At 41.3% G+C, this 16,222-nt stretch overlaps 1 protein-coding gene across 1 annotated transcript in view; it reads right to left on the reverse strand.

Annotated features, from left to right (window-relative positions):
• Positions 1 to 16,222, reverse strand: part of gse1b (Gse1 coiled-coil protein b) — a 193,316-nt gene that overhangs the window by 121,490 nt on the left and 55,604 nt on the right. Inside the window, exon 2 of the mRNA XM_061744303.1 lies at positions 12,662 to 12,800. Within this exon, the coding sequence (XP_061600287.1) occupies positions 12,662 to 12,800 (139 nt within the window). The remainder of the gene's footprint in view (positions 1 to 12,661; positions 12,801 to 16,222) is intronic.

The following is a 16,222-nucleotide window of genomic DNA, read 5'->3' on the forward strand; positions in this document are numbered from 1 at the left end:
CTTGCTGCGGGATGTCCTGATTTACATTTGAGTACGGCCGACGATGTGTATTATCCACTGACTCATTTCATGAGGGGATTTATGCTAACAGCCAGTGTCTGAAGTGTCTAATGCTGAGCTGTAAATAGCTGGTCTGGCTCCGCTGACATTGCCAAACTGTCCATAAACCTGTCACCTTGGACACTCTCAGTCACACAAAACAAGAGGAGCCAGGCAGCTATTAAACTATCCGTTTACACAAGTAGGGCAGCGGTGTTTGTATACGTGTATTCACTGGAGTTGCAGACCTGTGCGTTTGCATATGCACTAAGGTATTCTGGTGTCCTGCAGCAGGGCTGTGGTGCAAGGGCAGGGTGTTGCATGCATCTCCAAATATTCATGATGTAGTTAAAGTGGACAGTAGGAATGGGCGATATTTGACCGTTCACGATAAACCGTCAAAAAAATTCCCCACGATAAGAATTTGGCATCTCACGGTAAAAACGATAAATTGAGGAAAGAAAGAAAGAAAGAAAGAAAGAAAGGAGCAAGAAAGAAAGAAAGAAAGAAAGAAAGAAAGAAAGAAAGAAAGAAAGAAAGAAAGAAATGAGCAAGAAAGAAAGAAAGAAATGAGCAAGAAAAAAAGAAAGAAAGAAAGAAAGAAATAAAGAAAGAAAGAAAGAAATGAGCAAGAAAAAAAGAAAGAAAGAAAGAAAGAAAGAAAGGAGCCTGAAAGAAAGAAAGAAAGAAAGAAATGAGCCTGAAAGAAAGAAAGAAAGAAAGAAAGAAAGAAAGAAAGAAAGAAAGAAAGAAATGAGCCTGAAAGAAAGAAAGAAAGAAAGAAAGAAAGAAAGGAGCCTGAAAGAAAGAAAAAAAGAAAGAAAGAAAGAAAGAAAGAAAGAAAGAAAGAAAGAAAGAAAGAAAGAAAGAAAGAAAGAAGCCTGAAAGAAAGAAAAAAAGAAAGAAAGACAGAAAGAAAGAAAGAAAGAAAGAAAGAAAGAAAGAAAGAAAGAAAGAAAGAAAGAAAGAAAGAAAGGAGCCTGAAAGAAAGAAAAAAAGAAAGAAAGACAGAAAGAAAGAAAGAAAGAAAGAAAGAAAGAAAGAAAGAAAGAAAGAAAGAAAGAAAGAAAGAAAGAAAGAAAGAAAGAAAGAAAGAAAGAAAGAAAGATAAATTCCCGTTGATGACACTTTTTGTATTGGTATTTTTTTATCGTTATCGGGACAAATGCCAGAAATTATCGTGATAAATCTTTTACTCCATACCGCCCATCCCTAGTGGACAGGTTGATACTCCTTTATATTCATACCAGTACTGTAAACAAAGTGAATATACTGTGAATTATTGGTAGTCCTTTGACATACACTGTTGTAGAGACGCATGAGTTGACATGCGTGTGCTTGCTGAGGCACTTCAGAATGAGGTCAAGGAGACGGTGATGAACTGAGAGTAGAGGATCAATATACATCTGAGTGTTTGTGCATCTCTTGCTTCCCTCCCACATGTTCTTTGCCCTTTTAACATCTCTTCATCTCTCTTTTTCATTGTCCTCATAAACCAAACCACCGCTACTAGTATACATAAATTAGAGCAACAGACATGACAGAGGGGGCATTTATAAAAGCCCACAAATGCACTTTTCCAAAGTATTGCAACTCTGACATGCACTGTATGTGAAAGCATACGGCTGATGCTTCCCACAGGCTGCGTTCATAACACTATGGGAGACCTGTACTCGGTGACTCTAACTCACAGGCATCCCACCAGCAAAAGCCTGGATGTGATTGGCACATGAAAAGAAAGTGAGGCGGCGACAGAACGACAAGCTGAGGAAAGGCAGAGAGAACATGTAAAGGACAAAATGCTTTCTTCCTTGGTTGGGAGCATCTCATTTTTTCTCATTAAGCGAACTCATCTGAGCTCAGAGGATAAAAGAAGGACTGATAGCCGGCATTTCTCTCTCGCTCTACCCCTCCTCTGCCTTTTTTTCCCTCCCACTGTGCACATGCCACCTAATTATTTACACCCTACCATTGCATTGCTACAACAACCACTGCCGGCTAATTAGCAGCACGCCTCAACCATGACCCCACTTCAAGGGGTTCTGGATGTGTTTGTGTGTGTGTAAGTGTGAGATAGAGAGATTGAAGAGGAGGATATGTGAGATAAGCAGCAGAAAAAGAAAAAGAGGAGAAGAGGTGGAGCAGAATTTAAGACTGAAAGAAGCAAATGGACAAAATATGGCTAACAAGAAGTAGTGAAAGCAGCAGCGTTGGGGAGGAAAACAGAAAGGAGAAGACAACCATGCGACAGACAGATGCTCAAAAGAAAAAGCGAAGGGAGAGGACATGATGAATGTAGCTTCATCTCTCCACGCCCAGCTGGACTTTATCAGTCAGGCTGGAGCCAGTTAGCCTGCTGGGGAGTCCCAGCTATTGGGTTTTTTTGGCCTGGAAACGTCACTGCTAATACCTCTTCAGTCAGCCTGAGCCTGGCCAGGCATCGCTCGGTGCTCGGCCCATCAGGCCAGGCTCCTTGGCTCCGACTGCCCTAAAACACGCTCGTGCTGATTTTATCAGGCGTACACATTGAGCAACACAGATGTTATGAAGACACACACAGGTTCTACAAGCTGAAAACCACGTACGCCGGATGAACGATCGCGGTGTTCGGAGTGACTGAAAAAGAAAAGAAGAGGGCAATGGAAGAGGCAGCCCCCTATAATTTGTTTAGTCTATGTGATTACGTTAGTGTTAAGGTCATATTATTCGCCCACGTCACAAACACAGAGAATCGAGGCTCAGAGAGGCAATTATAACATTAACAGTGCTTGACTGGGCCCACACACACACACACACAGACACAGTTCCTGCATTTCTGGAGTTTGTGAGGAAATTGAGAAGATTAGTTGAAAAACAGAAAATGCAGATCAGAGAGAAAGTGGATTACAGGAAAAATACAGTCCTGGTATTGTTGAAGATAAACATTATCTGCTTAGTATTTTGACAGGAAAAAAAAGAATTCTCACAGAACATTTTATAATGAAAAAAATCAAAACATAGCTTTAGTGTTGCTTTAGAACAGTTAAATCAGAGCTCACGCAACCCTACCTCCACCCCTGCTCCGCAAGAACAACATTGACAACCTCTCCAGGAAAATATGTTTTTGCTCTGTTTTTCGGCTGTTTTTTTTGCAAAAGTGTGACTTACCCAGTGCCTCCCCTATGTTTATCTGATGAGATGAAGCTAGCCTGTGACAGACAGTGATAGGCAGATGGTTTATCTAATATTTTTTGGAAAGTGCCTGCCCTTTTCAAAACAATTTCTAACAGCAACTTCCCAGATGGTTCAGTGTAACAAACCATCTGGTGCATCAGGTTAGTTGGTAACATGAAGAAGCCTGTACACTAGAGACCATTCTTCTTTAAAAAGTGATATTAAGTGAAACGTGCCGTGGAAACCTGCATCCATCCAGCAGGAGGGAACTAAGTGGTTCAAAGAAGTTGCTAGTTTTAACTACATTTAGACATGCTTACATATGTGTAGAGTTTATTGAACGTAAACTGTTCCGCATCAACTCATCACATTATCTCAAGGGTTTTAAAGATGTTCAGTATAAATTGAATTCCAATCCAGTGAAAGAAGTATCAATGGGGAGTCTGAGGAAGAGCTGCAAAAATGATGAAATGTCCCTCTGACAGCCAAATAGAATTTAAAGCAAAAAAAAAAATCTGGATTTTGCAGTCCTAAGAGCTCAGATGCATTCACTTTATTAAAGTAAACACATATTTCCAAGAAAATCCATAATTTGAAATGGGAGGATTGGGTGTGTTGGGGAGAAATGTGAATGTACTCACCTGAATGTTTTATGAAACATAAAGACGAAGTGACGAAAACTGTTCCTTGCTGTTAGCAACATTTTCACAGACAGTGCTGAAAAGGTGCAGAGATATTTACTAAATAAATCAACCCTTGAATAAATGACTGCGTTTACCTTTTAAATTTGTTTTGGATAAATCAATTTAAGTTCCACAGTTTTCCTGTAACACGCTAATAGAACTGCAGCAGATAAAAACGACATCTAGATGATGCCTCTGGCACAGCACAAACAAAAAGATACAAAAAGCACATAGAGAGAGGAAAAAAAGACATGAGAAAAAAAGGGGAAAAAAGAGTGAGTGAAACAGAATGTACTAGTAAAAGGCCAGCAGCAAAGGAGAGAGGCCATGTTCGCTGTCAACCACTTACATGGCCAGGACTAAATTATTCACTGCACTCTGTCACCTAACACAACAGCTAACATACACTAAAGAGGAGCACAAGTGTGCGCGTGTGTCAGAGAATGTGCATTTGAATGAACAGTGGTTAGTAAGAGATGGTACGAGATTCCTTTAAAGAGTGGGCTCAGTATTGCCATCCTGTGGCTGGAGCAAGACAGATGCTGGAAAAAACTATTTCTATCAAATGCTTCGCACACACTATTTCTCTCTCTCTCTCACACACAGCTAGGGATGGGCGGTATGGACTAAAAAATGTATCACGATTATTTCTGGCATTTATCCCGATAACGATAAAAATGACGATAAAAAAAATACCAATTCAACTCCACCTTTTTAACTATGAATCTATCTCGCTCTCAGATCCACCATGTTTGTCATCAACGGGAATTTATCTTTCTTTCTTTCTTTCTTTCTTTCAAAGAAAGAAAGATAAATTCCCGTTGATGACAAACATGGCTTTCTTTCTTTCTTTCTTTCTTTCTTTCTTTCTTTCTTTCTTTCTTTCTTTCTTTCTTTCTTTCCTTCCTTCTTTTTTCCCTTCCTTCCTCCTTTCATCCTGCTCTTTCCTTCCTTCTTCCCTTCCTCTTTTCTCCGTTCCTTCCTCCTTTCCTTGTTTTCTCCCTTCCTTCTCCCCTTTCCTTCCTTCCTTCCTTCCTTCCTTCCTTCCTTCCTTCCTTCCTTCCTTCCTTCCTTCCTTCCTTCCTTCCTTCCTTCCTTCCTTCCTTCCTTCCTTCCTTTCTTCCTTCCTTCTTTTTTCCCCTTCCTTCCTTCTTTCCTCCTGCTCTCTCCTTCCTTCTTCCCTTCCTCTTTTCTCCCTTCCTTCCTTCTTTCCTTGTTTCCTTCCTTCCTTCCTTCCTTCCTTCCTTCCTTCCTTCCTTCCTTCCTTCCTTCCTTCCTTCCTTCCTTCCTTCCTTCCTTCCTTCCTTCCTTCCTTCCTTCCTTCCCTCTTCCTTCCTTCCTTCCAAAAATCAGCTTTACACAAAACATCATCAACGGGAATTTATCGTTTTTACCGCGAGATGACAAATTCTTATCGTGAGGAATTTTTTTGACGGTATATCGTGAACGGCAAAATATCGCCCATTCCTAACACACACACACACACACACACACACACACACACACACACACACACACACACACACACACACACACACACACACACACACACACACACACACACACACACACACACACACACACACACACACACTGGATCAAGTACATGTCTATATCAGTCTAAAACCATGCTTACATGTAAATGTTTAAACTTTAAACTTTCAGTGCTCTCCTAACTGGCTGTAACAAAAATACACGGCAGTACACTGCAAACAAGGCAACAAAAAAAGAAAGAACTGTTTTGTGTAGAGGAAGCTGATTTCCATGTAACCTACTGGTTTATCATGGAACAAGAGAGGGTGGTTTGGAAGAGCAGCTGGGCAAACAATGAAACCTCACCTGAAGTCATTTACATGGATTGCTTATGTCTACATATCTCTCTCCCTCTTGTGTGTGTGTGTGTGTGTGTGTGTGTGTGTGTGTGTGTGTGTGTGTGTGTGTGTGTGTGTGTGTGTGTGTGTGTGTGTGTGTGTGTGTGTGTGTGTGTGTGTGTGTGTGTGTGTGTGTGTTTTTTGCTGAGAGGTGTGTCTCCTGCTGGCGCTCTCCTTCATCTTGTTCCTTAAAAGTGCCACTGGCAAGGAAACCAGAAAGCGACAGCGGCATGAAAGGCCAGTCAAGGAGCAGAGTTTCTGTTAAAAGCAAGACAAAAGGGGGAGAAAAGGGCAGACAAATAGAAGAGTGAAGAATAACAGCAGAGGATCTTGAAGGAGAGTGGTGGTAGGGGGCTAGGGGATGGAAGGAGATAGAAGGGGGAGTTAAAGAGGGGAGGCAAAGAGCATGTGACAGCGTGACCCATGCCTCCCTACTGACAAGCTTTATTACAGTCCCACCTGCAGAGAGACAGCAAAAAGCACTTAGTCTCAGCCTAGTCACCTGACAGCAGAGGGCAGTTTACAGGGAGGTAGGGGGGGGGGGCAGGAAAAAAGGAAGGAAAGAGAGGGTGAAGGTGATAGAGGGAAGCGGGATTAGAAGGAGGGATGAGTGAAGTGATAAGCTTGCAGAAAGAAACAGATGAAAGGAGATACGAAGCAAATGAGAGGAAGGAAGAAAACATGACAACAGCACAAAGAAAGAACACAAGCGCAGGAATATATTCAAGTTTATTAAATTTGCATCACTAATTTAAAAAATATTATCTTTGACACCACAGAGTTTTCTTATTTTTCTATCTCTGCTGTAGATAAATAATTTAAAAAGAGAAACAATCACAATGCAGTGTACCACCAGCTTGAGGGTGTAAGTAGTCGGGCTTAATCCTGCTTAAACAGCTGTTTCCTGGTGAATGTGAGGTGAAAGGTCAGAGTTGGGAAGTTTCTCACTAAGTGGTCATCTGTTTCAGAGCTACTGTTGAAACATGTCTGTAACCTGACCTCTCTGCTCCACAGAGCATTAACGTCACATAAGGTGGTTCCTTTAAGCTAAACATGTTCTCCAGAAGACAAATTATTTGGTGCAGGCTGGCCAAAGTTGAGTTTTACACACACAAATATGAAAGAAGCCTTGAGAGCCAGAGGTAAGAAGGGTATGTCTTCAAAAATATTTACATTCATGACTTTTGTATGGTATAACTTGATTTATGATGCTCTGCAAAGAAAAAAAAATGGAAACATTTGATTTGACCTTGTGAGATATTTGCTGGATTTTTAATTGTATTATCACTCGATGAAATGGGCAGGTTTCCACTTGTCCGTCCTGGGTAAAATCTAGGAGGTTTGAATTTTAACAGGGTACTTTCAGCCGTTGTATCTCTGTGATGGACCCGGTGGGATCCATTAAAGGGGACCTATTATTATATATTAAAACATGTTTTTTCTTGCTTTAACATATATAAAGTGGTCTCCCCTCAGCCTGCCAGCACAGGGGAGACAAAATACCATGAATTTCTGCAAGCTCTCTGACCCCCGCCGGACAGAGTCCCCCAGTGTCACGTGGTTTTTTTTGAGCCGTTTAAAATCTGCTCCCGTCGTGATGTCACGACGGGAGCAGATTTCCAGAGGTTCAGCCTCCGCTGCTGAAACCACGCCCACAACCAGCTCTCTACCCCGGCTGGAGCGCTCCATCCTTCAGCCAGTCGGACGTGGCGCCGCGGCGGTTGCTTTTTCGTAGCGGTGTATCACGTCATTCGCGTTAGGCAGCCAATCAGCGCAGCGCCTCATTATCATAGCCCCGCCCACTCAGAATCCCTCATAGAGATGGAGGTTAAAGACTGGGATGATAAAGACATGGCTCAGATGCTGAATTTCTAATTTATTTAGCAAAAACAATCAAAAGCTTGTTTTTAAGACATTCAAGGCCTGTTTAAAATAGGTATTAGATGCCATAATAGGTCCCCTTTAAACTATTACTCCATTCGGTTTGATGACTGTAGTACACCACTTTCAACATGACTCGCCACCACATTGCTCCTGAAACTTCTCATTGTAGAGCCATAATGGAGACATAGAAGACCAGAAGCTATCATAAGTGAATATATTTTATTCATTGAAAGAAGATCAAAAAATGTGTTTTGGTCACTCCAACTGGATTCAGTATGCAATTAGTTTACCAACTGCTGACAGTTGATCGCTGGCAGCTGATTGCTGGCAGTTGACAGCTTATCTGTTTGACAGTTATGACTTTTGAATCACTATCATGCTGTAGAAAAGAATTTGGGATTTTGAGAATCTGCTCCCACACCGATGATATTTCAGCACTGAAACACACTGTATGTTCAAGCCAAACACTAATTGTGGAACAACACTGATATTTTTTTTCTTTAACATTTAGCCAATATGAAAGAAGGAAATTATTAGGGGCATAAAATAACAAAACTTCTTGAACTGTGACAGCTCGCGCCTATTAGCGCTCCAGCCTACGTATGTATCTGCTGATGAGCTATGACCCAGTAATGGCCTCTTTCACTGGCAATGAATCTATAGGTCTTTTCCTTCATCTGCTCTCTGGCCTCCAGGCGCTTTATGGAAAACCACAGTCAATGTAAGATGACAGAAAGCGAGAAAAAGAAGTGGGAAAGAAAGAGGCAGAGATTGAGGGGAGTAAGAGGGGGTTAACAGCTTGTTTCTCAGCCTTTCATAGAGAGGAATGTGTTGGAGAGGAGACAAATCAACCAGGAGTGACTGCACAATAAGGTCAGTGTGACCAGAGGAGAATCCAGACTCAAATGTTAGACTTGCACATACACGCATGCACACAAACAAACACATTAAACACACAAATGCAAACAAAGTGAGTGATTGAGTTGGGGCATAAGCCCATGCCCACCCTGTGAGTGGCTAATAACCATGGCACACTGCCAAACCCACTGTCTCCTGACTAATTCCCCCACGCCAGCCAGGACTGGCGCCACACTGCACAAGAGAGCTCTGCTTCTCAAAAATCCTGTGATAATTACATCACTGAATTTCTCAAAAATATGAATAAAACAGAGGTCATTCAGCATACCTGGCCCATGCAGATAATATATGATTTTTCTCATTTACACTCACATCTCGTGTCTACACTGCCAAGATTGGAACAAGAGGGCAGTGCGGTGGCATTGCCAAGCGTACGTAGATAGGCCAAGAGTGGCAAACCCTGGTCTCCGGTGGCGTTTCTAATCACCCACATTCACAAAAACACGCTCTGCCATCTGCTTTGCTTCATCGAAGCTTAGGCAACCTTGTCACTGTCCCTGAAAGTTGACCCATCCTCCCCTCCCAACTGATGTGGACAAAAGAAAAGAAGAAAATAAAGGGAGCAGGGGAAGAGCAGCAGGCAGTGGAATTTTTCAATGTGGTTCAATCACACTCTCTAAACAAGCAGTGGCCTCTCTCGGAGGCCACTGCCTTCAGTAACCTTAGCTCAGCTTCAACTCAGCACATCACTCCTATAATCTTTCAGCTCTCTTGCTTCACGTCCTTCACTATCCATATGCATGTCTCACGCGGGCAGCGCATGCTTATCGTAGCGTGGCTGAACCTGCTCTTCTAAAGGCGATCTGCCCTCCGATGTAAAACCTTACTTCGACCGATAAAACCACAGCTCAGACACTGATAGTCATCCGAAACGCAGGCTGACAGACTCTTAAGAATCAACCGCCTCTGTGTGCCCCAACCAATACCCACAATCCATCCTCATCGGGGCTCTGCGCTCCCACAGTGGATAATTGCACTCGTATTGAACTGGCCAGCAGCCAAGTGTTCAAGATTGCCAAGTCTGCCTAGTCAAGCTGTGCTGAAGCAATCAAAACACACTCTCATGGCAATCACATCATCAGTATGTGTAATTTCTGTGCCAACACACAAACACACAGACACACACAAACACACACACTCAGTGGCCACTTTATTATGTACACCTGGTATACCTAATAAAGTGGCCGGTGACTGCATGTGTGCACAAACATACAGTAAATGTAGATAGTTGGACCATGAAGTGGGATACATGTTGCATTAGTTCAGAGAAGGAGTAATGAACTGCTATAAACGTTCCTCACCATGCACGGTTGCCTTCATGTATGTGTAATGTTTAAGTCCTTCCATTAGTTATCTGTGTAGTGAGTGCAACTGGAGGTTCGCTTCGGCTCTTCACCCCCAATAATGATGTATTGATTAAGTGACTGATTTGAGCCTGAGTGTCCGCTGATGTGAAGTGCTCAGCAAGTGTGCTCACAGATCCTCGGCCCTGAAGCACATTGCGGTCAGCTCAGATATCACTCTCCCATCCAACCTATTTCCTGTCTGATAGGGGCTCTCGATGAACACGTCTATGCATTGCAAATAACAACTGGTTCATTTCTCAAACATTTCTGCTCTGATGCGGCGCAGCAGAGACGTCACTGACTATAAACGTTCCTCCATACGGCATGGCTGCATGGCTCATACTGAACCACGATTCAGGAACCTGTTCAATGATTTAAGCCCGAACATGCTTGTGTACCTCTCTACTCCACTCTACGTGAGCACCACAAGCTTGTCTCGTGCCACGTTTCTAGCCTGAGCGGAAGAAATGAGCCGTGTCATATCGGTGCGAGCTGCAGAGCAACATGCGTGATGGAGAGCACTTAAATAACTCATGAAAACCTCACTCTCAAGCCACACCAGACCACGAGGAGGATCTTTCAGTGGTATGTGTGCACGTTCATAGATGTGAGGTGGCTCTTGGGTCTTGACTGCTTAATCAGCTGTTTTTGTGGTTGTGCGCTAATGCAGGTCTCTGTATACATGTGCATTTTGCTGGAAAAAAGATGACTTTGTCTTATATGGGGAAATGTTTCTGATAAGAAACAAAGCCATAAGGTTTGAGTTTAAAATATTTTTATATAAGCAAAAGAGATAGAGAGACAGCAAAGGACAAGAGACTGTCCAGCAACAAGATAAGAGGAGACTTCTAGCACTTTTTACATAAACACAATCAGCTTCAAGAAGCCTGTATTAATGGTCACCTTTAGACCTTTCTCAATCACACTTGCAAACATGCTGGCTGTTTATATGTCATGTATCAAGAATCACAAATACACAGGACGTGGAGTAAAAACTATATTGTGTCAATAGATGATATGTACTCTTAAGAGAATTGCTTTGATGTTGAGAGTGGCTTGGGAAAAGTGGGAAGAATGTCAGCTCTGGGACACATCATCAGTAATGTACTGTACTCTCCGAATCATGGGGTGTTATGTCAAGTATCAATACCATGCTCTTAACCAAAAATGTACAAACAACCATCCAAAACAAAGGTCACTCTTACTGGAATACCACCTAATAGTGTGACAAATATATGAATTACCACAAATCCTGATTCTAATATCTACAGTATAAGATTCAACTTAGGGCTGGGCGATATGGACCAAAAGTCATATCTCGATATTTTCTAGCTAAATGGCGATACTCGATATATATCTCGATATTTTTTCTGTGCCTTAATTGGGGTTTCCCCCAAAGCATTATAGCATAGCATCTCTGTTAGCTTCATTTTTTTCTGAGGCAAACCCTTAAAAAAACAGTCAGTTTTAATACAAAGCCTCGTGCCAAATGTCACACAGGTACCTTTTGTTAACAGAGGTCTGCACAATATCAAAATGTATAAAACAAATGAAATAAAAATAAACTGCCTGCATATATAGAATAAAAATGCTTCTTGAATAAAATAAAACAAATATCCCTTTCCTGCATAACAATTAAATTAAAATACACTGTACAATTAATACAATGTAGACAGTAAGGTTGACAGATGTGCAAATAACAAAACATTTGTGCAAATCTCAAATAAAACATTCAAGTCAATTTGTCACAAAATAAGCTATATCAAAATCATTAAAAAAAAAAATGTAAAAAAAAAAAAAAAAAAAATTAAATCGATATAAACGATATTGTCTCATACCATATCGTGTTTGAAAATATATCGATATATATTAAAATCTCGATATATCGCCCAGCCCTAATTCAACTAATCAAAATGTGTGCACAATGGGTCCATGTTTTGTGGTTTGGTATGGAGGCTGGAATTACTGATAAATAAGAGCAGTTGCTGTTTAACAATGCATTCAAAAGATGGTGAAGACATCAGATACGCAGGACATTTGCAAGACAAACCGTAGGCAAATCAGTAATGGCTCATTCATTATCACACAGTAGCATGTGTAAGTTATTGTCGTGATCCCGCAGGTTAGACAACAAAGAGTTAATGTATTTTGGTCGTGAAGGTAGGTGGCATTATTACATATAGATGTGGAGATGTGTGGTTTGGGAGTTGTTCGAGGTGGAGGTGTTAGATGATGTGACACCACAAGCCTGAAAGACGAGCTCAACAGTAAATTCTTGTCACTTTTCAGTTTGAGTGTTAAAGCTGCCTCAGACCTCATCTCATTCACTCCAGGGGTCTCACTACTTCCTGTGCTATCGCATAGCAGGGTCAGGAGGACTTCTCACACGGGAAAAAGGAAGCAGAGATGAGACGCCTGCTAAGTGAGGAGATATTCTGAAGGAAAGTAAAACTGCAACAACTACGTCTGTTCTGAGGGAAGGACTGTCTCATGAGCGCAGCCACACTCACGCCAGCAACATCAAGAAATGCCATATTAAACATGACAAGGCAGATACTGCTGCCAGTGATTAGAGAGAAATGAAAGTAAATCCAAATGTACTGCTCTGCTTCACTTTAAGCTCAATGTGTTGTGAAATGAAAGACATGAAATGCCACATGTCATCATAAAGGAGAAAAATGCTCACAAAGACGCAAGAAAGAGAGCCACAATGGTCCATAAATGAATAAATACATGACAAAAGCTTCTGTGGGAGCGCAGTACTCACTGGAAAGCGAATGGTCGGCTCTTTCAGGATCTAAGCTCACAGGGTGTGAAGGTGTGTGGCCACCTGCAGGTTGTGAGGTCCCCAAACCCGAGTCTGTGTCTTTAGTGGCTCCAGTCGCACCCACGATCACAGTACTGGCCTGAAAAATATGAAGAACATATTTAAAAAGGTCATATCATACTTCCTTATTTCAAATGGGTTGTATATCTTATGTCTGAAAATTAAAAAAAACCCACATATGATAATTATTTTCAAAAATAGAGCATCCTTTACAACAGCTTGCTTTACTTTATTGTAGTAAGGCTTTTTTAATCATTCATCAAACATCACTCTGAAACAGATTTACATATTGACTTCCGAATAGCTAGTTTATCACATCTAAAATAAAGGCTGGATGTTTCTTCTAAACAGCATACTGTTCTAGCAGTGTGTAGTGTTTTTCCCCAAATACAGTATAGGACGTGAGTAGTTGCATGATCTTCACATCCGAGAGACGTTCAAATGTTCTGATACTTTCAGGAAACATTTCTAGAATGCAACTGACCTGAAGTTTACCTCATATAGTGCATCCCATAACGTAATGGGCCACTACAGAAGTCACATGAGCAGTTTGTAGTTATTTAAAAGCATAATTGCCTTTAGGCTGAAATACTATGTACTAATAATGAGAACATACGGTATAAGGGTTTTGCAACTGGCCAACAACTGTTGTTTTGCATTCCACTATTCTTGACCAGCCACAGCAGACCTGGCATTACAGGGGTTGGTTTTAAGAAGATAGATTCAAAAAAATATCAATAAATAATCATAATAATGACGTGAATAACAATAATAATAGAAGGAATGATGCAAATACAGCAAATATTTACAAATGCATTTTGTCACTGGTGCAACCATTTTTAGCTGCTGTCAAAGCACTCAAATTTATGCTATAAAAAGACATCAACAAAAGGGGATGCAGCTCCGGTTGAAGAAGTGTCCCTTCCCTGATGTGACAGAGCTGCAAAACAGATGGACAGACATTATGACGGAGAGATAGACGCAGAGACTTTTCCTGACAGACCAAGTTTATTTGGATGGGCTCTGCTCAGCTCCCTTCCACAGCTTAAAGAGGAAAGAGGGATGAAACTTCAGAAGAGAGACAAGCTGACCACGAGAAGCAGGGGGAGAAGCAGAGGGAGGCTGTCAGTATGAAGAGAGAGAGAGGAGTGGGAGAGATTTAAAAAAAAAAAAAAGGTTGTGATGGTTCCCTCCACTGATGAGCGGCAGAGAGACAACCGAGGGGGGGCATCTTAAGACAAAAAGGCACCTAGGCTCATGAAATATACATAGCTCTCACTAGGAGACAGAGACGGTGCGACAGAGCAGAGGAGGGCCTTGAAGACTGACAGGACTCTACTACTTCTCCTAAAAACATGCTGCTAAAAATAAAACACACCCAGATTATTAATGACTTCTCATGAGGAGCCATGGTCGGTGAAGTAATGCGTTTTCCTTCTTTTTTTTTCTAGGGCGTGTGTGCATACGCCTATTTATGTGATTCACACATACATGCAGGTGTTTGTAAGCATCAAAGGGCTTCAATCTCAACAATTACAGACTGAGTGAGCAGAAACCACAACAGTAACCAAGGCATAAAAACCGACAAGTGTTATGGCTGTTGGCCTGTATGTAAATCACCAACTGGTCAGGGTTTTTGTTTTTTTTTTGGTTTGGGATAATTTTGTTGCAACTGCCTTTTTTTTTTTTTTTTTTTTTACACCTGCCCACCTCACTTCAAGCCCAGACACCTGCCATGTCAGCAGTTAAAAACCATTTGAACAGACCTCACTTAATAATAAACTCTCCCTTTGTTCGATGTAATGATCCAACTCTCCTACGCGTTCTCAGTAATTGCTGTGCCACTTAAGTGTTGGGATTCTCATGAGTTTGTGGTGTCTGCAGTTTATGTGCCTCTGTTCAGGGCAGTTGTGGCACATTGACTCTGATAAGTGATTGTAAAGACAGAAATGTTTGTGTATATCCCTGTGCATGTGTGTAGCTTCATCATTCAAGAGGCTTGGATTCTGGATCTGCCTTATTGGTCTACATCCCTTAACTGTCCCACGCTAACAGAAAAATCTTCAGGCAAATAGCCTTGTCTGAGCCTGGGGATTATGCCTACGACAGAGAAATTTGTAAACAAACCTGTCAGCTTCCAAACCTTCCCTCACTCTGTTGTTAGCCACTTTGCTGTTTTCCTATTTCCCCTGCTTCCTCATTATGTTTATGCTATAAGAAATGACCAGGAAAGGCCATTGATTCCCCCCACCCTGGATATCAACCTATAACAAAAGACGAATGAATAACGCAGAAAGGCAATCAACACATCTGAATGGTTCTTAGATGTCAATGACAGTCTATACAGTCTAATAACTTCTAGAATCCACCAAAACAAATGGCAAGAAGGAATAGGCGACAATACTTTAATGCAAGGCAACATTGTCATTTATACATAAGCAGGAAAACACTTACTGCAGCTTTTGCTAATAAGGATCCACGTCATTTTAGAAAAGTATATCATGTCAGATTTATATAATGGTGCTCTTGTTTTTTATTTTGCCAAAATTTGGCCTTTACCCATGCTTTTGACTGCCCACAGTCAGCCAAATCAATATTGATTAAATTAATTTACATATTCTTTGGGCCTTTAGCAAGGCCTGGTCTACAGAATAAATACTGTCTTACGACTTTTGTATCACATCAGGCCCACAAAACACACACTCTAATTAGAAATAGCTTGTGATCTTTGAAGCACATTAGGCCTCCATAACATTTTGCAGGGCCATACATAGCAAAAGTAGTCCAGATCATGCACAAATGTGGACAGCAGTGCTAAATGAAATTCAAGCTCCCTGCTAGTACATGTAGCTTATCACATGTTTGCAAAAATCTGGATCTGAAAATATATTCAAAGCATAATCACAATGATAGCTCATAGTCACATTTTGCTAAACACATTTTTTAAACTTAATTTTATTTTTGCCAGTTAGGCTACTTTGTTTTACTGGCTCTGAACCTTGCTAGCATTGCGCTAGCGTAACTGAGCAGTTTCTTGAGCTGCAAAACTAGAAAAACATTCTTGTTGCATGTTTGGCTTTTCTCCCACTAGGGGAGTTTTTACCTGCCATTGTTTATATAATAATTGATCGGGGGTCATGTTCTGGGTCTCTGGAAAGCGCCTAGACAACTTTTGTTCTAATAGATGCTATATAAATAAAATTGAATTGAATTGCATGAAAAACTAATGTAGTTAAAACAATGTATTTCAAACAAATTACAAACTGTCAACTGATCACCACCAGGTGGGGGCAGATGCAGTACAGGCTCAGTAGGCCCAATCATATAGGGAGGGTTTGTTGGGTACGTATGGTGGAAGAACCCATCAGGTCTTCAACTTCCACCTCCGGCAGAGCTTTTACCACATCTCGAGGGAGGTGGAGGACATTGAGTCTGAACGGACCTTCTATTGTTGAGGTGGCCAAACGGAGCTGTGGCCGTAAGGTTGTGGATGCCTGTAAT

This window comes from Cololabis saira, chromosome 2 (assembly GCF_033807715.1).
Source record: "Cololabis saira isolate AMF1-May2022 chromosome 2, fColSai1.1, whole genome shotgun sequence".
Taxonomy (NCBI): Eukaryota; Metazoa; Chordata; class Actinopteri; order Beloniformes; family Belonidae; genus Cololabis; species Cololabis saira.